The 25,343-nt window shown below is 47.5% G+C and overlaps 2 protein-coding genes across 2 annotated transcripts; one reads left to right on the forward strand and one right to left on the reverse strand.

Annotated features, from left to right (window-relative positions):
* The first annotated feature begins 12,907 nt into the window (after positions 1-12,907).
* LOC112883480 lies at positions 12,908-16,686 on the forward strand. Its single transcript, XM_025948786.1, has 5 exons — positions 12,908-13,259; positions 14,158-14,311; positions 14,918-15,138; positions 16,024-16,197; positions 16,300-16,686. Exons 1-5 carry the CDS (start codon positions 13,053-13,055, stop codon positions 16,384-16,386), a joined length of 843 nt encoding a protein of 280 aa, XP_025804571.1. The 5' UTR covers positions 12,908-13,052; the 3' UTR covers positions 16,387-16,686.
* A 3,840-nt stretch (positions 16,687-20,526) lies between these two features.
* On the reverse strand, positions 20,527-22,069 carry LOC112882496. Its single transcript, XM_025947570.1, has 2 exons — positions 21,799-22,069; positions 20,527-21,639 (listed from the first exon to the last, which is right to left on the reverse strand). Exons 1-2 carry the CDS (start codon positions 21,986-21,988, stop codon positions 20,948-20,950), a joined length of 882 nt encoding a protein of 293 aa, XP_025803355.1. The 5' UTR covers positions 21,989-22,069; the 3' UTR covers positions 20,527-20,947.
* Between the last annotated feature and the right edge of the window lie 3,274 nt (positions 22,070-25,343).

Consider the following 25,343-nt stretch of genomic DNA (forward strand, 5'->3'; position numbering starts at 1 on the left):
CTGTCACAGGACCTTTGGTTTTTTAGTGTTGATTCAGATATGCGCCCCAGTTCGTGCATTCTGCTTTGGAAGATAGTTTGAAAGGGACTTCAGATAGTCTATAAGTAGAAGGACAGGATGATGCAATGTCCATACCAGTGATCAGCGTCACGTCCAGAAGAGTTGGGGTCATCGGACCATGACCAAAGAGAAAACAGTTCAAGGCATCAGACCAAAAATAGCTGATGGTCTTCAAAAGGTTCTCGTCCTTTTCAAGAGGAGAAAGAGAGAGAGACAGAGCATCAGCTATCCCTATGGATTCCCATGTAGGCTGGTAGGTGTTCGCCACTCTGTTATACCAAGTTACCCAGCCCTCGGGAGAATTTGGCCAGGCACGAAGGCTGTCAGACCAGGAGTCTAGATCTATGTTTTGGTTCACAAATGGGATCCGATTAGCCTCGCAACAAATTAGATCTATGAGCTTCTCGTAAGAACGGGGCCTGAGACAGAAAGAATTGGGTGAAGAAGGATGCGGTAAGAGGATATTGGAATCCTGAAGAAACCCGCGAAAGACAAAGTAATCGAAGAAAGGTCATCTAATAGCGCAAGGAATCTTATGATTACTGCATTAAATTAACAGAGGTCGGAGTTTTACTGTGGCAGAACCAACCTGAATTATACCGGCTCAAGTACGCGAGTCCACTTCCGAGGGCTCCAACGTGCTTCAAACGGTATAATCCCTTGGCCTGTCGGGTAACGTCCCGATAAACCACCGATACACAGGATCAAATAAGGTTACCTCACACGAAGGTGAGTCTAGAGATACAGTCATCATCATATTTTACATCACAGAGAATTACATTAGAAAAGTCTCCAAAAGTAATACTAAGTTCCAAATATAGAAATGTTATTACAAACTGTTAAAGTTATGGTTTTGGCAGCGGAAAAACATACGCAATGATTACAGCACGTCGTCAAGACGGATGTCATGCTAAGGCCGGGCATGACATCACTCGAGATCAACAGTATTGGCCGGGGACAGATCCTATTCCACGGACCAATCTTCTGGAAGAGCACAGGGCCAAGGCAAGGAAAGAGTAGGGTCTTCAAAGGCTTTACCTGAAAATATATAACTAGCAAGACTGAGTATACTAATACTCAGCAAGGCTTACCCGAGTTTGGGTATACTTTAGCCCATAACTAGACTCATGAAGGCATTTCAAGGGTTCTGGGTTTATTTTCAGCTGAAAAGCAACAAAGAGTAGATCCTTAATTTCAACTTTTAGCTTTCAGGTTCTAGTTGATTATCCATTCTAGGTTAGCACCTACACTAAGCAAGCAAGGTAGAGATTATCATCCATCAAGATTGTTCCATCATTAGTTACACTTCTTACTCTATCTGGTAAAAGGGATAAGCAGTCTCATTCATCGTGAGAGGCGGATGATTCCTGAATCGAAATTCAACCTTGCAAGGTAAACCTAACTCACACGCTTGGAACACCAAAGGGTCGTTCCGAAGCAACCGTTTGCCTTTCATTCCGACTCGTGGATCAGATCCACCACAAGCGACTGCAGGACCATACGCACTTCCAAAGTGCAGGATGTACGTCTGTAGCGCGACTACAAAACCCGTACTCCTGGTTGCCTTTGCAACATGTATTCCCACACGTCGAACTTAAGTAACCAGAAGAAGCAAGACGAGTGGTGGGAGGTATGTCCACTTCTCGGGCCGATTGGTTACTAGGCTTACCGCTTACCATATTTCGCGGTATGTGGTTAGTACTTTCAAACGCTTAGCCACCACTACCACACATTTCGACCTTAAAACTTTTATCAAAACAGACAGGGCAAACTTTCAGGTCATGATATAGCACATGACCCTGTCCATTATCCTTATAGTGGTTACAGAATTGTAAACAAGCAACTCCTATATCGCGCGAGTGACAGGAAATCACCCGACTTTTACCGGTCCTATTTAGCAGAGCATCTAAGCGATAAGGACTCGGGTACAATACATTGGATTCCTAAGATTCATGCATCTAGGGTTTCATTACAACTCCTAGACTTAATGCAAGATATAATATAAATAGGCATAGATTGCAGTGTAAATAAAGTAGTGGGATATGTTCGGGGCTTGCCTTTACTGGTGGGGCTGAAGTTAGAGATGTCAATATCTTCCGAACTTTGGTTCGGGGCTTCAGTTAATCCCTTGGTGACGTTCACTTGGTCTTTAGGAATATCCTCCGCAGACTCCTGGGAGATCTCGTAGGTACCGTTTGTGGAAGTAGCTGTATCTACATGCAATGCAACATTTCATTCAGAGTGTGCACATAAAACTACCTTACTTCACAATACAGTTGCAATCTAGCACTCATATAACACACTATTCACATAACAACCAAAAAGATCTGAAATTAAACTTAGATAGAGCTTTAGGAGGACAACTCATTGGAATCGGCTACTGGTTAAAGAGTATGACAGAGCCGATTAGAAACAACAGGGGTTTAGCCGATTTGTCACACCCGATTTATAAAGAACATAAATCGAGCAATCATATATGCGCCAGGATCAAGTCACGCATATATACAACAGAATCATCAAGATATCACAACACGTATCTCGAAATAAAAGCGTATAAATTATAAATGAATATCTTTGTTACAACTGAATCAAGAATCAGTTCAAGGAATGCGGAAGCGTAAAAGAAATACATGAAAGGTAGGGCGCCACAGGGACGTCAACTGGGAGACAACGCCTAGAAATCGTCGAGTCCGCTGATGTAGTTCTCCACGTCGCCTGGTACTGAGCAGCAGTCGAAGATATCCCAAAGAGAACAGAAGAGTAGAGAAGGCAAGGGTGAGTACACAACTTGTACTCAACAAGTATAACACGAATTATGAGGCTCTAAGGTTAGCTGACTCAACTGCATTAGCTTTTAATCTTGACAAATTTTATTAAAGCTATTTACTACCAGTGGATGAGTTACCATAACCCAAGTTACATAATAATTAATCAGGATTAAACATAAGACTACTGAAGACCAAGCCAAACCACCAAAGGTAAACACCCCACTAATCAGACGGTGGATCTGGGCCGCTCATGACCGTGAGCACGGCTAGTATACCAGTTTTACACTCTCGAGAGGTTGCACAACTTTACCCACAAGTCGTGAGCCACGCTAGTTGTCCATCACACTTCCTTAGGTGAGATGACTAGCAAGCACACTACGAGACCGTTACAAAGGACACGTTGGTAAGGTGTAACCGCTGAGGATTCTGGATCAGCGACTATGGAGCAAGCCTCGAGGGGGTACAAGACACACAGCACAGGACCAAGCCTCGTAGCGCGAGGGCCATAGAAGCTTACCACCCCTCTTGCCCCGCAGGTAAGTTACTCCCAAACCAAAATGACCTAATTAGTAAGTCAAGACCGTCCCATTCCAGTCTTGTGGTTGCGCGGTTGTCCCAGGTTGTTGCTCTATGAACCGGTCCTTATGGAGAGTGGCCAACCAAGCACAAAGCACCGTGCTGGCCCCCTAAACCATGTTTCTAATCAAAAACATATTTTAACGAGACGTGAGCCACTCAAGTACACAGCACAGAGGGCCACTCTCGGAATCAAGTTGCATATAACCATTAATCAAATTTAATTAAAAAGGACCGAGGGGTGTGAGAGCGCAGCACCTAGCACAACTACCCAAAATGCAACCCAAGGTATTTATATAAAGGATAAGGTGGCTAGGAAGTCCTTATAGGCATACAATATTAAAATGCAGTATGAAATTGTATTTAAACAGTGATAGGATATTCATGTTATACTTGCCTTCCTCAAAGTTCTCCTGCTGCTGCTCAAAGGGCTCTGCAGAAAGGGGCTCCTGATACTCGTCCAAAGGCTCAGCGTCTACTCACGATCGCAACGCCAAAACATGGTCCAGCACATACACAAACATGCAAATAAGAGCAAAAGATAAGAAACAGTACAACATTACATGAAAACAGCACACAAAACTATGATACAATGGTTCTACGCGTTACAACTATCGCGTGAACGCAAGAATCACCTAAAACAGAGCTAAGACGCGAAAAGAGCTAAAACAAGGTTCAGGGGCTTTTTCTGCGAGAAAACAGAACTTCCAGGGGGTTCTGGGCAAAAACCAAGGACCTAAACATAATTAAAGGCTAGATCTGGGGCCTAACCCGTGAAAACACAGGGCATGGACGGCGGACCCAATTTCCAGAGAACTCGAGGGGCTCCGGTGCTAAAAACAAGACCTAGTTGGAATTATCTTTGAACGAAGGTGGACTGCGGGTTGATTCCAAGGAAGCTCAGGGGCTCTTTAACAAAACTGCCACGGCTGAAGGGGTATCTTCTAATCTGGGCCATCGGATCTGGATCGAAAGGTTTGGACCCAATCTAGTTCGGACAGTCCGAACTGCACGGCGGGGTCCGGACAGTCCGATCTGGATTGGACCGGTCCGATCTGACAAAACCCGGCCGGTGGGGGGGGGGGTCGCCGGAGATTGATTTCCGCGGCGCGCCGCCGGAGCTGGGCGATCTCGGTGCTCCGGGGGTCAAAACAACTCGAGCTTGGGTCTAGAAGGTTCAGCGCGAACTGGGGAAACCACCTAAGGCTAAGGCGGGACGCGGGAAGGGCTCAGGCTGCGCACACGACGACGGGGGCGGGTCGGTCATGGCGGCGCATCGCCGGCGCACGCGTTCTGGCCACAAGAGCGAGCTTTGGTCTATGACATCTAGCGCAAAACGACCAGGGGAACGATGTGGTGCTCACCGAGGGCTCGAACTGGCCGGTGAAACAGCGTAGGGTGGTCGGCGGCGAGGGCCGAGCGGCGGGGACGGGCGGCGCTCGCGGAGGAAGATGATGCAGGGGCCTCCGTGCTCCGGTTCACCGTGGATCGACTCGAGGTGATGCTGCGAAGGTCCTACGGGGGTTAGGGAGGTCCGGGGATCACCGGCGGCGAGGAATCGCAAGGGCCGAGCAGGATACCGGTGGCGGTCCTCGGGCTCGATTCCGGCACGGGCAAGGCTCAAGGTCGAGAGTGGAAGCCTCGGGGAGCTTCCTGGCGGGACGGCGAAGCTGCTGCGAGCCTTGGCCGGAGCTAGGATGCACCGGAGCGGTCGGCCCACGACGGAGCAGAGGTGCTGCACGGCAGAGCAAGATGCTGGTGGTGCTGGGGATTCGAGGCAGCTGCAGTGCGGCGGTAGGGCGCAAGGGGGGTTTAAGGGAAGGGTTACAGGGGCCAATTAAGGAAGAGGCCGGTGGTTTGGGCGTGTGTGCCCCGGTGGGGATTGCGGTCGTGCTCCGCGCGGAAGAAGCGGATTGTGCAACCGTCCTGCGCGATTCAGCTCGGGGAGAGAAACTTCTGGAAGGAGGGCGCGCACGGGAGACTGGCCGATGGGCTCGTGTACGGGGTGGAGCGGGGCCACGTGCAGCGACGGCACGGCGGGGAGGCACAGAGGGAGCCGGCGTGAGGAAGAAGAAGGGAAGGAAAGGGATGGTCACCGACAGGTGGGGTCGGGTTGAGGGAATGACTGGGAAGGAAGGGGGCTGCGGAAATGACTGAGAAAGAAGGAAATGACTGAGAAAAGAAAGAATGACTGACCTACCTTCCTGTTTCCTTCCTTTACTTTTCCCGCACCAACTCAAATCTATTTGAATTCAACCCAAATTTGAATTCAACCCCTATGCACTCAACCAAATAAAACTTATGCACCAGCATGAATGCACAAACATGTTGAACCTAAAATAAATTTTAATCACTTGTGAATTAAATTATAAATAAATGCAAGTTAGGCAAAATAAATCCTTAGAAATTTACTGGAGCCCAATTAAATTCATTATAAATCTTGAAATTTTAACTTAGGGTGTTACACGATTGATGAGTGCATCGGGTTCCTAGATGATCGATGAAAGCATCGATTACTCGAGCAGAGGGGTGATTCCTAAAGCAGTTGTCTTAACTGAGATGTGCTTAAGTGTTATTCTAGGTAACTAGGTGTGGTTGTATCGGCTCGATTACGTCAGCACAACAATTGAGTGACGTACAGCCGATTGGAGTGGGGTTAAGGGTATGTGACCGATAAATATATAGCCGATCGCCCAGCCGATAAATCGGCTGATAGAAGTGTGTGGATAAGGATGGGAAAACTAAGGATTGATCGGCCATAACCGATATGGAGAGCAACTAGAATCGGCTTGGATTGGCCGATAGCAAGAATCCTAAGATTGTGTGTGCAACTCCGATACATCGACTATGTGCAGCCGATGTAGGATAGAACAAAAGAACTGTATCGGCAGTAGCCGATACTAGAAAGGTAACAACCGTATCAGCTAACCAGCCGATGGTAGAAGCATCGACTGACAGCTATTACACAGGAACATCATAGACTCAAGGAAACGGATGCTTAGCAGCTGAGCTAATAGCCGACGCTGAAGCATAGCTGCAGAGATGTATTAGCTAAGTAGCAAACATACATGAACTAACAAGGATTCTTATACGAAAAGGACCTTAAGGAGACTGCAATCAAAACAAGGATAAAGTCTTGATAGCAGGGATATGAGCACTCGTGTGGGAGGACTAATTAGATATCACACCCTTCCGCCTAAGACATATATCCTATGATCAATCCTTTAGCTACAACACATGCATACAACTCAAGGTACAAATAAAGCATTCATTTCCTAATATTTAACCTAGATCACAAATCAAGACTTTCAATTCAAGGGCACAACATAAAACTTGTAAACTTTGACCTAAGGAATCAAATAAAACTGATTTTGTATTTTTATGAACTTCTTACTAAAATCTATGAAATGTAGAAGTTCACTGAGTTGAAATAAAGAAAGTTTTGGAAATCTTACAGCAAACACCCTAGAACTTTCTAAATCAAAGCAATTAAGTCCCTGGTTAGGGAAAACAAAGAACAGGAAGATAACGATGATATTCCGGCAAAAGGGGTTGCCAGCATTAGGAAGATTCAGTGAATCAGGACAAACCTTGGGGTAACTTGGGTTGTGGATGAGAATGGGCGAAAAGTGAATGCCTATGACGAACAAGATCGGCGATGAGAAGTGCTTGACGGTGACGAGGTTCCGTGGGTGACGAAGAAGCTCGCCAGGGGATTGTAGTGGGTGGAGAATAGCCGGAGAAGTATTTCTCACGGTGGCCCGTGGTGGCGGTAGTTGGCTTTTGCCACGGTGATGATGTTCCGGTATTCAGGGATCGAAGAGACTCGATGGGAGGGTCCAGGAGTTTCTTCGAGGTGTTGTGGTCTTGCTCGGACGATCGACGAGGAAAAGGAGTTGCTGGATGTCGTGGACCATAGGACAAGAGGATGGAGCCGGATGGGTTTGCTATGCCAACTCCTCCGCGAACCTTAGGGTCCTTCTGCTCATGAACTGAGCCTCCTCTGCTCACGCGCGTGTGCTGCAGAAACACGGTCGGCACACTCGCGTAGCCTCCTGCAAGATCGCCGTGCCTGGTCGCATCTCCTGTGTGCTGCTCCCATTTCGACCTCTGCATGGGTGGAGGGAACTCGTCAGGTCTGGCTACTCCGTGGCTCCTCCGAGCTCGTTACACCCAGCCGTCGCCTTCGCTCCGCAGCTTCTCTTTCCGATTCGCCACGCCATACTCACACCTCCGCCTTCGCGAGGATCGTGGTCTGCCTGTATTAGGGCCGTGCCTTCCGCTGCCTTTTCCTCGACGGCCTCTAATGTCCATCACACGCGACCCTCCTGCACACCAACTCGGTCGCGGCCTGAGCTCGCCCAGCGGGAACACCGCCATGCGTTGCACGCTGCCACCCTGCATGTCGTCGCTCTGCACGTCGTTGCCCTGCACAGTTACTCCTCTTCTCCTATTGTCGGACCCGCGCTTGCTCCGGCCTTGTCGAATCATTCCTGCGCACCCATGCTCCAGCGCCCACTCTGCTCCGCCGCGCACGCGCTGCTCTACCCGTGCGCCCGCATCACCAGCCTCCATTCCTGCCGCTCGTTCGGGCCGCCACCAGCCGTGCCTGCCAGTCCCCGCGCCGCTGCCGGGTGCCTGCACTCCACTCTTGGGCTCGCACGTTTGCGCTGTCGCCTGCGCCCGCATCTGCCGCACCCTCGCCGGCTCCCTGTGTCCGCGCTCCAACCGAGCCGCCCTGCATCGTCGGTTTCCCCCGCCTGGCTCACTCCCACGCGCCTCCACGTTTGCTCGCGCCACCTGGGCCTGCTCCTGCCCCAGCCGAGCCACTCGCGCGCGCGCCGCCAACCGCGCCTCCAGCGCCCTCCGCGCGCGCTCCGCCCACCTGCGTGCCGAGCCGCCGGTGCTGCCAGTCGCTCGAGCCCGCGCCGCGCGCCTCTGCTTGCGCCGCAGCCGCAGCCGTCCGCGCCGGCTCGCTTCCGCGCAGCGCTTGTGCCACCCAGCCGTCGCTCTGCCTGCGCGCCTCCGCTCGCCCGCGCTCGCCTGCGCGCCTCCTGCGCCGCGCCGCCCGCCGCTCGGGCCGAGCCGCCCCCTGCGCCTGCACCGAGCCGTCGCTTGCCGCGCACCTGGGCCCGCTCACCCGCGCGCCGAGCCGCCGCCTGCCCGCGCGCTGCCCTAACGCCGGCCGCCGCTCGGGCCGCCCTTGGCCGCGCCCTGCTTGGAGCTGAGCAAAGGGAGAGAGGAAGAGAAGAACTATTTGGATGGAGCTGTTGCCTGTGGGGAAAGAAAAAGGAAGGAGACGGCAGGATAAGGAAGAGGAGAGAAGAAGGACAGATGAAATTCCCCAAGGGCTTATACATAAATTCAGAAAACTGCAGGGACTTGTTTGTAAAGCAAAATTTCCCATCAATCCAAAACCCTAATGAAGAAATACCCAAAATGAAAGTTGGAGAGTTTTTCAAACTCTACAACATTGCTTTAGGGCCCAAGTTCAAAAACTCAAAACTTGCATCTTTACACATGAAATTTTGAACAAAGATTGGATTTGAATTACTTTTGTCCTAAAGAGTAAAATTTTATAAAATTCAGGACCTAACTGCAAGCATTTATGATACGTCATGATGACGGGATAAACTCGTCATAATGATTGGATAGACATGTCATGATGACTTGCACTTTTACACTTTAGTCCTGAGTAAATTTGAAAGTTACTTTTGTAAATCAAACATTTGCATAAAAGAACTTGTACTTTTATAAAATTACATAAACACCCTTAGTTTTACCATTTTCCCCAAACTTTTACACAATTCAACACATGCATTTCTAATGCAACTTTTGGACAAATACATAATTTTTACAGGGGATAAAATAAGAAAACATGTTTGCAAAACCACCCTTCACTTATTTCGAAATTACCTCCTATCCAAATACATTTTGCAAAAACAACCCTAGGTTTTCCACAATTACAAAAATGCCCTTTTTACTTGCACTTTAATTTTCAAAAGCTTCACATAAACATACTCAAACTTTACACTAACAAGCACATACTTCACACTAACAAATTATGTGCCTAGTTTACAAGTAATTGAACTGTCACATTTAACTTCAGACCAAAGACATTCGCGTCGATGTTCGAAGACTCCGCCATCGGAAACCTCGATGAAGTCGAGGACTCGGGGAGTGGATCTAGGGTTGGCGGTGCAAGATCGAGCGCGTGTGCTAAGGCTCAGGGGTGAATTTTGTGGCTAGGGTTTATGAGCAAAGGGGTTTTGGAAAGTAACCTGGATTTGGGGAATCTTCAGAGATCTATTTTGGAGAGGGATCTGGATTCAGGCAGAAAATGAAGTGAATTTAAGAACCGGTTCGAATCCGGATCGGCATATGTGGAGAAAGGGAACCGATGCGTTGCCATCGGTTCTTGATAGTCCGTTGCAATTAAAAAGAAGATATTATTTACAATAAGGGAGTAAGTACAAAAGGGGAGCCGATTGCTCCTAGAGCCGATCTATCGGCTTGGTGCTACAGTTTACCACCAGTAGATGCCGGAGGTCTTGCGACGCTTGGTTGGCGGAGCTGTGCTGGCATCACTACCGTCGCTGCTGCTGTTCTTGTCGCTATCATCATCTCTGTTGCTGCTGCTGGTGGTGGTGAAGCTGCTGTCGTCTTCGATTTCTTCGTCATCCTCGTCGACATCTTCCGATGATCCGTCAAGGAGGAAGTTTCCTGTTGTCGAATCTTCCTCGGTTGAAGAAGAATCGGCTCTTTCTTCCGAAGAGGAGAGCTCTTTTTCCCAAGACGCATCGTCTTCGTCATCTTCCTCCAGCTCATCACCAAGGAGTAGCAGGAGATCCTCGCCGTCGGTCAGGGACTCGTCATCCTCTGACCAAGATTGGAAGTCCCATTCCTCCGCATCCCAATGCAGGGGGGCAAGGATCTCGTAGGCAGCTATCGGATCATATTTCGGAGTAGGCTCTCGAGAGGATCCAGATTCAAAGGAGATAGCAGAAGAGGCAGAGGAAGAGGAAGAAGCCATTGCAAGAAAAGGAAAAATCGGGTTGGATATGGTTGCTAGTGGCTGAAGAAAGAAGACGATTAAGAAAAGGTTGCCGGGGGTAGGTTTATAAAGGCAAAGTGGAAGGTGAATCGGCACCATGACGGTTTCCAAGGAGCCTGATGCAAAGCAGTCACATCCCCTGGAAGTTGAAGAGGCACGCCGGTACGGATTTCAGAAGTCGAAGAGACGAGACGATTAAAAGGGAAATGGTTTCGGAATAATTATTGCCGAAACTAGGGGGCATGTGTTATCACCATAATTTAGGTGGGCCAGAAAGGTGGGCCGTGGAGCAAGATGGGTTGAAGGATGGTTATAATGGGCTTGCGAATCGGACCCTATGCAGGTGTTTTGGGCCAAGGTTGGCTGTGTATCTAGATAGGTATGCATGTTTAAACAGTTTAGATATAGATAGTTAAGATTTGTGTCGTGTTTGGTTAGGATTGGTTAGAGAGGCAAGTCTACGGACTATAAATATGTATCTTGGGGATCTACGGACTATAAATATGTATCTTGGGGAAACAATAAAAATAAGATCAATCATTCACCAACAACTCTCGGCGCATCGCCACCCCTGTTCTAGGGTTTCTCAGGTAAGCGCTGTGCGGACCCGATCACGCCCTGCGTGATCGGGGCAGCATCGTTCTTACTCATTTACTTTTCATGTTTCTCGTTCTGAAGCGTTGTAGATGGCGAGTAACACCAGTTATTTTAACGTTTATAGAGTAGCATCGGCTTTTCCATGCGTTAATTATGCTTTGCCTGTTACCTGTAAACGTCCGGCTGCCCATGTACTCAATCTCAGGTATAAGGGTAGTGCCTTGCTTCGTATTTGTTAGTAGATCCAATCTGTTATAATTAGTCTTCATCAATCGAGGGTTTAGTTTAATATCTGCATGATTAGGCTCTTCAAACGGACTGAATATTCCGGCAGTAGCCTGGGTATTTTACAACAGCTTGAAAAGGGATCATTCCAGGAATTGACTTTTTGGTTGGTTTTTAGACCTCTGTTTAGTTTGTTGTTTTGTTACCTTTAGCATCTGTTAGGCTCAGTTACGTGTAGAATGTTCCGATTATGTGGTGAGAGATTAGCTTAACGACTACAGAGCAAGATTCATATTACTATCGGATATATTTGCCTTATTTTATAGATCCGATCCGGTACTCAACACAATCGGCTCTTTACAGCCGATATCGGGAAACATCCGATAAGCCGATCACGGCTCGGACTAACGTTTACACGTGTCTGTGCATGCAGGAAACTAACATATAATACCTCCCTGATCAGGTACAAGGTCAGGTGGCACGCCTAGCAACTCACACGCCAAGACGTGCGCCGGATTTTGGGCTGTTGACCGAGGGACCGGAGCCCACCAGCAGTCCCGGGAGCCTCTCGGCTCCTCGTGTTGCCTGTCGCTGCTCGCCGGTGGGTTTTGGCCGACAACAGTACCAACTATAAGTGTACTCACGCTTACTTTATTAAAACCAATGCTGCTCAAAACAAGATAATTGTCTGGAGTTCCCTGAAGATTTTGAAGAGTACTGGGCGTATATTTTCTAGTCATCTGTCTGTAAAGTTGAAGTCCGTTGATAGTTATAAACATTTATTTATTCGCTTAAGACTTTCGGTCATGTAATAAAGTACTATAATACTCTCTTTCGTTATGATATTGTTTCAAGTATACACTTATATCGTCTATCATACATGTGGAACTTGATCCTGATGTACATATGAGATGCATTCGGTTCCTTTCCAAAAACTGGGTGTGACATTTGTTGCAAATAAATTTGAAGAAAAAAGTTGTGCAAAAAGATAATTCTCCGAAAAGAAGTGATATTGACATAACTTATGCAAAAGAAGAAAAACAATTATATAAAAAGTTATGTATATCACTTATGCAAAAAGAAGCCAAAACTAATATAGAAAAAGAAAAGTTATATGTATATATACATAACTTCAATAACATCGTTATGTATCTATTGCGACAACTTTGTGGGAGAAAAAAAAGAAAGGAAAAGAAAAAAGAAGCTAGCACTACGCCTGCTCCCCGTCGCTCGTCGGTGTCGTATGGTTTGCAGCAGCTCGGCGATATAAATGGATGAAGAGGAAAAAAATATAGAAAGAAGATCAGACACGTCGGGCGGGAATGTGAAAGAGAATGAAAGCGGTTGGTGACCCACGCATATGAAACTGCTAAGGCAATTCGGACCGTCGGAAAATTCAGCGCTGGCACGCTCGCTAGGGCTCGCGTGTAAATTTGGATTTGCGGCAGCAATACGGCCGAATCACGCAACGCCGCTGGCACGGCCATCGTCGAATACGTGCGCGACGCTGCCACGCCGCCGAACATATTACCGAACGTGCCCCTCTCTCCATTCCCTTCCCCGTTTCGCCAAACGACCCAACCCCAACCCCGCCACAAACACCCCCCCCCCAACCCCTTCACCCCCCCCCCCACCCCCCCCACACGCGCGATCCCATCACAATCCCATCCCGCATCTGCGCCGCCACCGCTCCCTCTCCTCCCTCCCACGAAACCCTAATCCTAGCAAGCATCCTCCTCGACCCCGGGAGAGGAGCGGCGGCGCCGGGCAGGATGTCCGCGGCGGTGTGCGGGAAGCGGGCCGCCTCCTTCTTCGAGGAGCAGCAGCATTCCCCGCACGCGGGCACCCCTCCGCCCTCCAAGCGCGCCCGCTTCCGTGCCGGCGGCGGCAGCGGGAGCCCCTCGCCGCCACGGGCCCGCGGCGGCGACCCGGGACTTGTGGCCGCGATCCGCGTGAGGTTCCCCTCCGTGAGCCTCGAGGTAATTCGATCCGCCCGATGTCGTCCAGGCTATGCTCCACGTTGCATTTCTCAAATGGTAACTTGTCGCCCCCGGTAGAGCAGTAGCTTCCGCCGTTGCCGCCGCGCAAGGATCAATCCTGCTGTCCCCGCTCGATGCTGAGGCCACAGTGCTCGTTGACGCCAGGGCTCCTGCTGCGTGTTGTTTGCAGGTGTGCCGGTCATGGGTCCTAAGGTCCGTCATAAGTTTGAATTGATTCGTATGAACCTAGCAACGGTTTCGGCTGTCCCTTTTTTGGAGTGGTTTCCGGCATTTTAATGTGCAAATTTTGCTGTGTATTATGATGGTATGGGTTAGCTTCGACGAAACCTTTAGTTATGGATACAATTTTAAGACTTGTTTCCTCTCGCTGCATGAGCACCTTTACGTATTCTGGAATTATTATTCGGAGTTTCACTCTTGTGAAGTGTGCAGGCCAGATCTTAGTTGCATGATGTTTTTTTTTTGTTGGTTTCTGATGTGAGGATGCCATGGTTCTCTATTGCTTGCGATTCATCTCGTGCCTTCTACACAGCCTCTGATATTACATTGCTTTTATATTAGGCTGCTTTAATTTGTTTCAATACTGTGTCACCTTTTCTTAGGTAAAAATTTATTGTTTGCCTCCATTAGTTTGTATGTCTTCTAGTTCTAGTAACCCGATGCATCAACTGGGTTGTGCATGCAAGTAGCTGGCCGTTACCTCCCCAAAGAAACATGAAACTGAAACCCCAGTCAGACTGGATGTCCGTGGCCACCTCCCTATTGGCTCTATGCCCATCTCATTACTTTAAAGAGAAGTATAACCGTATCGTGCCATGTTGGCATGGCTGTAGACTTATCCATAATTGAGGCCTCATGCAAGCTTCTGTTATTTCAGTTTATTGAGAAGGCTCTGGAAGAGTGTGGAAACGATTTTGATTTAGCAACAAAGTACTTGCTTAATCTCCCTGCACAATCTGCCAAATGTGATGCAGCTCCTGGGTATCAACCTCCCAACGGGATGACTACTGAGGATCAAGTTCCTGCAGAAGGTAACCTTCTGATGTCCAGCGCAATCATTCTTGTCATGAGTGACAACTACCCTTTTTGTCTGTGCAATTTTTTTTTGAAACTTTATACTCTTTATCATCTGTTTGTATTGCTCCAGACTCTGATATGTTTGGCATTTGTTTGCTACACATTTGATATGTTTGGCACTTGAAATAAACTCGCTTGTTACCTGTTGTATCATTTTTAGCTTTACTGACCTAACAACTTACTCTATGGTTGGGTGATTCTAACCGAATGATTTACCCAAGGACTAGGGTATATACTTTACACAGTGCTTTTTTGATGCTTATTAGAATGTTTTCTTAGCTTTCCACTTGCGGTTGAAAAAGTAAATTGTCTACTTGTCTAGTAAACAAGTTGAATGAATAGCTAATAACTTGGAAATATCTGTACTTGTATGCATACCTTGCATATTTATCTGCTTTAGTGTTAAAAATTATCAAACTCTTTAATTCAAATGCATTAAGATAAGTGATTTTGTGCAGATCTGTGCCCCCTACATGTATTGTATACCCATTTATTCTTGTTTGATTTGAGAATAGTCCTTTTTCTGATACTATGGTTTAATAGTTTGCCTGATTCTATAGGTATTTTGGTTGACAATGAGGTTGCTGCACCTGTAGATAGTGTTCCTTGGGCAGATAACCTTCCGTCAAGCAGCATTCAATGGTCTGAGATTCTTGTGAATGAGATGTTGAGTGCCTCTAACACGGATGATGCAAAGGCACGTGCTTCTAGAGTACTTGAGGTTTTTGAGAGGGCCATGACCTCTCGTATTGGTGCAGAAGCACATCAAAGTTTCCAGAAGGTAATTGACTTCCCCTCCTTGTTCTCAAGCAATCTTTGTCATTGATGGTGGTGTTCCTGTACCTGCTTGTTGCCTTTGCTGGTCATCAGTGTGAACTGCAAAAGTGCTGAGTTTCTAAAACTTCAATTTCTGGTTACTGGATAGTTTCTCCCTTTTACAGCTCATGTCTTAAAAGTATCTGGATAAATGAATGAGCCAGGGGTAAAGGTCAATAGGGCATGCTATGAAACCACTTGGCAGCAGGGTCATTACTTCTCTGTGCAAGTGACTGGAATTTCGAATTGTTGGCACATGCATACATGATATAATCTTTTTTCCTCAAAACTGTACAATATAATCTTATTGTTTTCTTAAATGTACTCTTCCAGCAGTTTCTTCAGGTATCACATTTTTTTTGGGGTTAGATGTCCATTCCTGGTTTCTTATTGTTATTATAATAGACTAGTAGTCCCTAGCCAGGAATTTGTTCCACTTCAATGTGATAGTTTCTGTGCCATTTTGCAATGTGCTGCTTCTTTTGTGTTCACTTGGGTCATTTCTGTGATATACATGTTAAGATGATCAGAAGAAACTGAGTGCATATCCAAATCTTTTGTTTCAAACTTCTAGGTAAAAAAGGAATGCAAACTTGATGAATCGTCATACCAACTATTTTTCAAATATTCCAGTGTGCCCGAGGGCCAAGTTTATAACTATCTGAGCTACCATAGAATTGGGTATTCAGAATTCATTCTCATATAAATATTTACTGATTCACATTATTGATTTTACTTATTTAAGGTGCATACAGTTGCAATTTATTGAACTGCATTATGCTGTTTCATTTATTTTTTTGTTTACTGTTTAAAAGGCACAAGATGAGTTGATGTTCTTGCATTTAAACAGGAAAATTCAATTTACAAGGAACAATTTGAAGCTGCTATTAGGGAGAGCACTATTCTGAAGAAAGCGTTTGCTATACAGCATGAGCGCCAAAAGGAGCAAGATGAGAGAAGCCAGGAGCTTCAGCAACTTAAGCAGTTGGTTGTTCAGTACCAGGAACAAGTTAGAAGCCTTGAGGTACACCACCTTCGTTGTTCTACTATTCTTTTCGTCGATCATTTCTCCTTTAGGCGCCAAAGCAGCTTATGCTTTTCTTGTGTCCTCTCTCCCTTTTTTCAGGTAAACAACTATGCCTTGTCCATGCACCTCAGGCAAGCGCAGCAAGGCAGCTCGATTCCAGGGCATTTCCACCGTGACATTTTCTGAATAAGAGGAAACCTGAACTGGGTTTCCATAGCATCAGGATAGCATTTCAGCCTTTCGGTTAGGGGCTTGTCTTGTTGTTGGCCTATATTTATGTATTTAACATATATAGCCAAGTGATAACATAGCTTAATTTATGTTGTATACCAGTGTAAATGTATGCCCTATGTTGGCGTGCTGCTGCCCTGCAGTTCGGAGCTGGGAGAGCAAGCAGCCCAACATTGGCATACTGTTTGTTGAACAACCGATGTTACGGCATCATCAATTGAGAGAAAAGAAAAGAGAAAAGGGCTTTTATACCCAGATGCGCGTTAGTTTTGCCAGAAATTTAGTTGATGCTGATGATTAGAAATTCTTGCCCGAGTAAGTGGGAGAGTTTACTTGAGACTCGGATTTTCTTCCCGGTTTGCCTCAGTTTGGGACTCGGGGGTATTCGTTGCTGGAAGCGTGTGACCTTGGTGGCGTCGCAAGTAACCTTGGTGGCTGTTAACGATCGTTGACATGGCGCCTTGTCATGTTATAGGTCGAAGTCAATTTATATGCTGCCACTGTCACGTTAGATAATTTTGAATATAAAACGCAAATCTTGTTTAAATTTTGGAATTTCGGAAGTCACTGAAATTTCTTCAAAATTCAAGCGGTCTGTTTTTGCATCTGGCCTCGCTGTGTCTCGTGGTAGATGTCTAGTTAGGTGATGACCATGATTATATTGAAAATAGCTTCAGTGCTTCACAACAAGTCCTATATAGTGCATCAACCCATTACTGTACAGTAAATTTATTTGTAGGACACTGATGAAATATGATCCAGAGTTATTAGTAGTTTACTGGTTTTTACTCTACAACACCAGAGGAAAGAGAAAAAACCATTATGGCTTACAATCACAGTCCTGTTTGGCAAATAGAAAATATAGCATAGAATCACATCAAATGATTTGAAAAACTCTTGTCAGAATGGCAAAACAAAATCATATAAGATTTGTGCCTAGTAAATTATCTTTGATAAATATTAGTCTCTTGATACATAGATCTCTTGCATGTGGGAAAATGGTGTTCACGATTACACTACAGGAAAATAGGATATTTTCGTCGGCCAAATGCCGACGAAAATAGCTATTTTCGTCGGCACCCCGACGAAAATAGGCCGACGAAATAAAGTCGACGAAAATAGGATTATTTTCGTCGGCTGCCGACGAAAATAACGATATTTTCGTCGGCCAATACGGCCGACGAAAATATGTTCACGTTTTCGTCGGCCTAAGTGGCCGACGAAAATACGTCAAGTATTTTCGTCGGCTTCAATGGCCGACGAAAATACATCAAGTATTTTCGTCGGCTTTAACGGCCGACGAAAATAATCGAATGCCTACTAAAAAAAATAAATCTATTACATAATTGAAATTTAGTACTATATGATAAGTAGATACATGTTTTCCTTCCATAACCCACTTCACTCATTTACAAAGGCATAGCTGCATTTCCTCAGTTCCAATTCAAAAAATTAAAGAGAGAGAATCTCTGCAGGATTGTATAACCAGGAAGGAATCTAATTAGATACTCTGAACCTTTAAGACGACTCCTTGGCTCAATTTATAGGGCATTGATGTCTCACAATATCTGCCTAGTGATGAAATCAAGTGTTTATTCTTGTGCCAGCTCTAACTAAGGGCCAGTTTGGCAGAGCTCCCAGAGCTGATTCTCTGTTGAATCCAGCAAGAGCTCTGCCAAACAGTTTTTCAGAGAGAAGTGATTCTCTGCTGATTCTGTGGAGTGATTCTCTGAAATGAACTAAGAGGCTGGGAGCTGAAAAAAGTAGCTTCTCCTGATTCTGTGAAGTGATTCTCCATCCTGATTTTAAAAGTTTATGCTAGAGAATCAAAGAGAATCACCTTCAGCCATAGAATCACTTCTATCAGAGAATCAGCTCCCACAGAGAATCAGGATCAGTTGGAGCTCTACCAAACTGGCCCTAAAGCTTCTAGATTTGGCATGAACTGAAAGCTCAACCATTATAATATCATGAACCCTATATGTACACCATAAGCCTTGTAACAAAAATAAAACCACTATTAGTCCCATGTAATGGCTGCCTGGCTGGAAATTAAGAATAGGCGGTATGATAGTCCACATCACTGTTTCATAGAGAATAAAATAAAATAGTAATCAGGGACACAGGAAGAGTAGCACTTTTTTTCATTAATCATTATACCTTGAAATCAACAAATGCAACTGGAGCTCCAAGCTTGTTTTGCATCTTCAGCTTCACAAATCCCGCGCAACTAATTACGCAAATAAGCTTGTCAAAACAAAATTAAAGGCTTAATCCCATCTCATGAAGCGTTGATATATTGGCAATACCTCGAGAAAACATCTATGAGCTCTTGCTCTGAACAAGCTGGACCAACGTTCGCAACAAAAAGAGTAGGACATGGAGGATTATTTTGAGGGGCAATTGTGGATGAATCCTGCAGGCAAGTGCACAACATAAATACGTAAACCTTGAACCTCTTTCAATAAAGCATCTCATCCAAAAACGAGAAGAAACAGATTAAAAGCTGACAGTGTTGAAACATTTCAGTTTCTTAAATCCTAAGCTCCGTGGTTCTTGTTCATAGAGACATGGGATTTATTCAGTATTCCACTAAACAACTTCAGTTTTTAATGCATATGAAAGCTACTAGTGCATATGAAAGCTACTAACCTACTACCAGCGCGGGGGCCGTGCGCCCGAAGCGGCGGTGGCCGCGGGGCCGAGGCGGCGGCGGCGCGGGGGCCGTGCGCCCGAGGCGGCGGCCGCGGGGGCCGCACGGGCGCGAGGCGGCGGTGGCCGCGGGGCCGCGCGCCCAAGGCCGTGCGGGCGCGAGGCTGCGGTGGTCGTGGGGCTGAGCCGCGCGGGGCCGCGCGCCCGAGGCGGCGGCGGCGCGGGGGCCATGCGCCCGAGGCGGCGGCCGCGAGGCGGCGGTGGCTGTGGGGCCGAGCCGCGCGGAGCCGCGCGCCCGAGGCGGCGGCGGCCATGGGGCCGAGCCGCGCGGGGCCGCGCACCCGAGGCGGCGGCGGCGCGGGGGCCGTGCGCCCGAGGCGGCGGCCGCGGGGCCGAGCCGCGCGGGAGCGAGGCGGCGGCAGCGCGGGGGCTGGGCGCCCGAGGCGGAGGCCGCGGGGGCCGCGAGGCGGCGGTGGCCGCGGGGCCGAGCCGCGCGGGAGCGAGGCGGCGGCAGCGCGGGGGCTGGGCGCCCGAGGCGGAGGCCGCGGGGGCCGCGAGGCGGCGGTGGCCGCGGGGCCAAGCCGCGCGGGGCCGCGCGCCCAAGGCCGTGCGGGCGCGAGGCGGCGGTGGCCGTGGGGCCGAGCCGCGCGGGGCCGCGCGCCCGAGGCGGCGGCGGCGCGGGGGCCGCGCGCCCGAGGCGGCGGCGGCGCGGGGGCCGTGCGCCCGAGGCGGCGGGGGCGCGTGGGTGGGGCTGGGGGCGGGGGGCTCGGGCGCGGGTGAGAGAGGACCGTGCGTGTGGGGATGTAGAACGAGATCCGATCGGGCTATTAGGGTAACTCTAATTTCGTCGGCCACCACAGGCCGACGAAATTAGACTTATTTTCGTCGGTTTAGGGCAGGCCGACGAAACTAGTCCATTTATTTCGTCGGTCAGATCTTAGCTGACGAAAATATGAGCACTTTTTCGTCGGTCTGAATGGGCCGACGAAATTAAATTCGTCGGCCTATTTTGGCCGACGAAATAAACAGTCTATTTTCGTCGGCTTGATTTTAGCCGACGAAATTACATCTGGCCGACGAAATTGAGCTGTTTTGGTGTAGTGTTAGGGATGCAAGCGTGTTCGTCCGCGAAACCCTAAATTGGTCATTTTTTTTGGCAGGTTTGTTTATTGTTCGTGCATAGTGCCAACTCAGATGGAATTATCCTAGAAATGCAGAAATAAATGGCTAAAAATAACCAAATCCAGCAAAGTATTATTAGTGCTCAGTCGAAACTTGAAAAACATTTCAGATTGTGCCAAAACAATTTTGCCAGCATCTCAAAGAAAAAACACTTTTGTCAGAACAACAGGAACCGCTCCATGAACTGAGCAACAAAAATACCAGGCATTAAGTGTCCAATTTTTTGTGCCAAGAACGAGTAACTTGTTCCAACAACAAATATAGAGAAGGGATTCAAAATCTTTTACGAGACTGCAGGAAAGTTTGATTGCAAGAAAAACCTTGTCAGAACCTTGACACGCTCCTCCAAAAGAGGTTCAGCAACCGGCACTACTCATCGATGAATTTGCGATAGCTAACGGTGCAAACTCAGACTGCATCCTCGAAAGTACAGAAACAAATGACAGAACATGTCTGAAGCAACTAAAGCATTTCACATTTCCAGTGAGAGGAGTATATCTAGTTAACCTTCTATGACTATACCAACAAGAACATAGACCATGCCAAGGTACATTTGATCGTCGCCCTACCCGATGCAATCCGAATCATCGTAAGCTGGAAACATTCTAGTCCCCATTGACGAACGAATCCATGATCAGAAGAAGATGGCTGCCTGAAGCAACCATCACAATCAGAGGTCACCTCACCAGGCATCGTCCGTAGCCGCCCTGGCGTTGGCGCGCACGCGTTCGAACGCCTCGACAGGCACCGTGAGCGTCCCGGCGCGCGCGTGCCACCGGGTGCCGTGCCGCGACACCTTGCCCGCCACGTCCTCGACGGCCTTGAGGAACTCCCTGGCCTGCGCCGGCGCGAGGACCTCCTTGACGGCGACCTCCACGGCGCGCGACCGCAGCTTGTCCGCCCGCCGGGCGGCGCGCGCCATCTTGCACATCTCCTCGGCGGCCGTCTCGGCGACGCCGTCCTTGGTCTTCTCGCACGCCAGCTTCATGGCGTAGGTGGATCGGTACTCGGCGACCTCGCCGTCGAGCGCGGCCTCGCGGGCGCTGAGGCGGCGGGCCGCGGCGGCGAGCGCGTGGCGGGTGTGGGCAGGAAGGGACGGAAACAGCGCGGGCAGCAGGGCCAGGAGCATGCAGGACGGGCGGAGGTCCCCGCCGAGCCAGGAGAGCGCGGACACGGCCAGCGCCGGGTCGTCGGGGCGCGCCACCAGGGCGGGGACGTCACGGGGGCGGACGGGCGGGCCGGCGGCCAGGCGGGAGTAGCGCGCGCGGAGGCGGGCGAGGTCGGCGGTGATGTTCATGGCGGCGGCGTTGTCGCTATCGCTGGAGTCCGATGACAGCAGGCGGCGGTGCGCCGTCGGCTCCACGGCGCCGGGCGCTGAAGAACATAGGAGAGCAAGACGGTGAATCGAAGATTCTAGTCGAGAGGAAAAGGAACAGAAGAAGACGGGGATTGGTGATCTGGGGCCAAGAATATCCACGGGAAATCAAGAGCGCCAAGAACGCAGAGATTGAAGCCGAAAGAGGGGTTAATTACAGCAGGGGATCAAGCAGGGGAAGCAGGAGAGGAAGCCCTTCTCCTTCTCCTTCTCCTTCTTCTCCTTCTCCTTCTCCTTCTCCTTCTTGGCGCTCTTGCCCGCGGCGCCGCTGCTGCGGTGGTACCCGGCGTCGTAGCCGAAGTAGAAGTCGTCGGCGTCGTCGCCGCCCAGGGGACTCAGGAACGGCATTTCGGCGGTGGGGTGCCCCAGTTCTGCCTCTGCGCGCGCGGGTAGAGAGAGAGAGAGAGAGAGAGGGAGGGAGAGAGATGGTCGAGGCAAGGGGTGGGTTTAATGGCGCGCGGCCGGGGGCGGGCGAGTGGCGACGGGGCGATGAAGGGCGGTGCTTATCACGTGGGATTCTGCACCGTCTGATCGTCGGATCCAACGGCTGAGGGGATGTCGTACAGGGGATCGTGATTAGCGTCAATTTTGCAGTGGAGAGGGGACACACCCATTCCAAAAATGCTCGCATTTAATGAAACGCGAACGGTCCAGATTATCAGATTATGCGAGTTTTTATGTTCTAAGGCTATTCACAATGAGAGTTTTATGGGGTGTTTTATGGCATTAATTAGCCTGCCACATCAGCAATTTGGATGATATGGCACATCATTTAAGAAGTAAGAGTTTCATGGAGTTTCATGAGGATGAAACTATGTTAACCTATTTCCAAGAACTTGGAAACTGTGTGAAACCTCCATTGAGAGTGTTTTGTTTCATCTTCACACTATTGAGTAAATCCTATTGGTTATTTATTTGCAGCATTTAAGTAGTATGTTGGCATATGAAATAGTGAGATGAAACTCTCTACTGAGAGAGGGTATTTCATCCTTCTACAAAGTTGACGTGGCATTCTTGGAAATATGGACATGAAACCCCCATTGTGATTAGCCTAACATGGCTTCCATGCTTCTAATTCATATCCAGATTCACTACGAGAAAGCCAACAGATTACAAGGTGTCATTATGGGGTTGATAAATCAGTATGATTTTATCGAGGCAAGACTGTCTAGCATGGCTTCCGTGCTTCTAATTCGTACCTTTTTACTCTCTTCTGATCATTAACATACTACATGAACATGAAGCCAACAGATTACAAGGTGTCATAATGGGGTTGATACATAAAAATCAGTATGATTTTATCGAGGCAAGAACAATTCAAGACTGTCTAGCATGGTCCCTGAAATACTTGCATCTTTGCCAATAGAGTAAAAAGGAAATCATAATCCTAAAGTTGGATTTTTAGAAGGCTTTTGACAGAATGGAACATGAAGCAATGTTAAAGCTAATGCAAGGCAGAGGTTTTGGAAACACTTGGCTTCAGTGGATGAAAGCAATTTTCAAGTCACGAACTTCAGCTGTTTTATTGAATAGTGTTCTTGGCAAAACTTTTCACTGCAAAATAGGAGTAAGATAAGGAGATCCTCTCTCACCATTGTTGTTTGTTTTAGCAGCTGACTTTCGACAGTCTCTGATCAACAAAGCCTCATCACAAGGTCTCCTCCAACTGCTTGTACCTTGTCCATTTGATACTTCATTTCTAGTGATCCAATATGCAGATGATACTCTGATTATTATGGAAGGCTGTGTTACACAACTGGAGACTCATAAGGGCATTCTAAACACTTTTACCTTGGCTACAGGACTGAAGGTCAATTTTAGTAAGTCTATGATGGTCCCTATCAACTTGACTGAGGAGAAATTGGACTTGCTTTCCACAGGTTTTGGGTGTGCAAAAGGGTCACTCCCTTTTACCTATCTTGGGTTACCTTTAGGGACAACTAAGCCAAAGGTTGAACTTTTATTTTGCCATTGGTTTCTAAATGTGAGAGAAGATTATAGGCCACCTCTTTGTTCTTAACACAAGCAGGGAGGTTACAAATGACAAATGCTGTTTTCACTGTTATTCCAATATTCCAGATGGGCACTTTTCTCCTACCCAAGACTGTCATCAAACAGATGGATAAGTACAGAACATTGTTTGTGGAGAGGGGCAAACATCAATGCAAAAACACCACCCAAGGCAGCTTGGGCAATGGTTTGCCTTCCAAAAGAAGAAGGGGGCCTAGGTGTGATCAATCTTAGAGTGCAGAATGAGGCTTTATAGCTCAAGAATCTACATAAATTTTTTAACAAAATAGATACCCCATGGGTTCAGCTTGTTTGGGAAAAGCATTATCAGAATGGTAAATTGCCTAGTCATATTAAGAAGGGATTCTTTTGGTGGCGAGATAATTTGAAACTCTTAGATACCTTTAAAGGAATGGCAACATTTCTTTTACAAGATGGCTCCACTTGTTACTTCTGGACTGATCTGTGGGGAGGTTTTGTCTATTCTCAGATTTATCCAGAACTCTACTCCTTCATCAAAAATAAAAGGATATCCTATAGTCAGGCCACTCTCACTGAACCCTTTCATCGCCTGTTTCAGTTACCACTTTCAGAAGAAGCATATGCTCTGCTCCTACTTCTGGAAGAGAGGGTTGAACAGCAGTATTTAACTGGTGAATCAGACTGGTGGTTATACATTTGGGGCACTTCACACTTTTCTTCACAAAAAGCTTACAATCATTTACTGTGTCGTGCTGAGGTTCATGTGACGTTTAAATGGTTATGGAAATCCTGCTGTCAAAATAAACATAAAGTTTTCTTCTGGCTATTACTCAAAGACAGGTTAAGCACCATAAATATTCTTCGACGGAAGAATATGGTTCTGCCATCTTATGATTGTGCAGTTTGTAATAGTGGGAGTGAGGAAACGTTGCTTCACCTTTTCTTCCAGTGCCCATTAGCGCTGGCATGTTGGAACTTTCTACGGATTCAGCCAGCAAATTCAAGCTCTGTTTTTTGACATCATGGACAGTCTCAAGTTACAGCTCAACACTCCAATCTCTATGAGCCTTACTGTAACACCCGTAGGGTGCTTAAAATTCTAAGCAAGAAAATTTAAACATAGCATCATGCATAATAACCCTGAATCACTGAAACAATGCATCTAATTATGTGTGTGCATATGCATATGTATGAATGTGTATGTATGCATGTATATGAGATTTGTTCCTTTGTGTTTATAATCTTTTCATGCTCCAGTTTTCATGATAAATGTAGTATAAAAACATACTTATATTTTAGTGCCTTACAAGTTTACTTAAACGGTCTTTTGCAAATTCAAATTTTAAACTCATAAAAAGAATAGAAATTCAAATTTGAGTAGTTTTAAATTTAAATAACTTCTAAACTAAAGCTTAAATGAACTATGATCCAAAATAAAAATTGTAGATTTTTAAATTCCCTACAATTTTCATGTTTAAAGTTTTTCAAGTTTCTATTCGAAATTTTGAGAAAATTTAATTTGCCTGGCTTTTTTCTCTCTCCCTCCCTCTCTCTTCTCTCCCCTCCCCTGTTCTGTCCCATTGAAGGGCAGCGGCCGCCGGCCACCTGGCCGGCGATGCCTGCCGGCCACCTGCCGCCAAAGGACAGCGCTCGGACCGCTCGCGTCCAAATCGCCCTCCCCTGCCCCGAATCCACCCATGCTCGACATGCG

Source organism: Panicum hallii, chromosome 2, assembly GCF_002211085.1.
Source record: "Panicum hallii strain FIL2 chromosome 2, PHallii_v3.1, whole genome shotgun sequence".
Classification (NCBI taxonomy): domain Eukaryota; kingdom Viridiplantae; phylum Streptophyta; class Magnoliopsida; order Poales; family Poaceae; genus Panicum; species Panicum hallii.

Coding starts and splice junctions, on each gene's coding strand:
- LOC112882496 (XM_025947570.1), bottom strand. CDS start 21,988: ATGCCGTTCCTGAGTCCCCTGGGCGGCGACGACGCCGACGACTTCTAC. Junction 21,640..21,798: donor CCCCTGCTTGATCCCCTGCT/GTAATTAACCCC, acceptor TATGTTCTTCAG/CGCCCGGCGCCGTGGAGCCG.
- LOC112883480 (XM_025948786.1), top strand. CDS start 13,053: ATGTCCGCGGCGGTGTGCGGGAAGCGGGCCGCCTCCTTCTTCGAGGAG. Junction 15,139..16,023: donor CACATCAAAGTTTCCAGAAG/GTAATTGACTTC, acceptor GCATTTAAACAG/GAAAATTCAATTTACAAGGA. Junction 16,198..16,299: donor AACAAGTTAGAAGCCTTGAG/GTACACCACCTT, acceptor CCCTTTTTTCAG/GTAAACAACTATGCCTTGTC.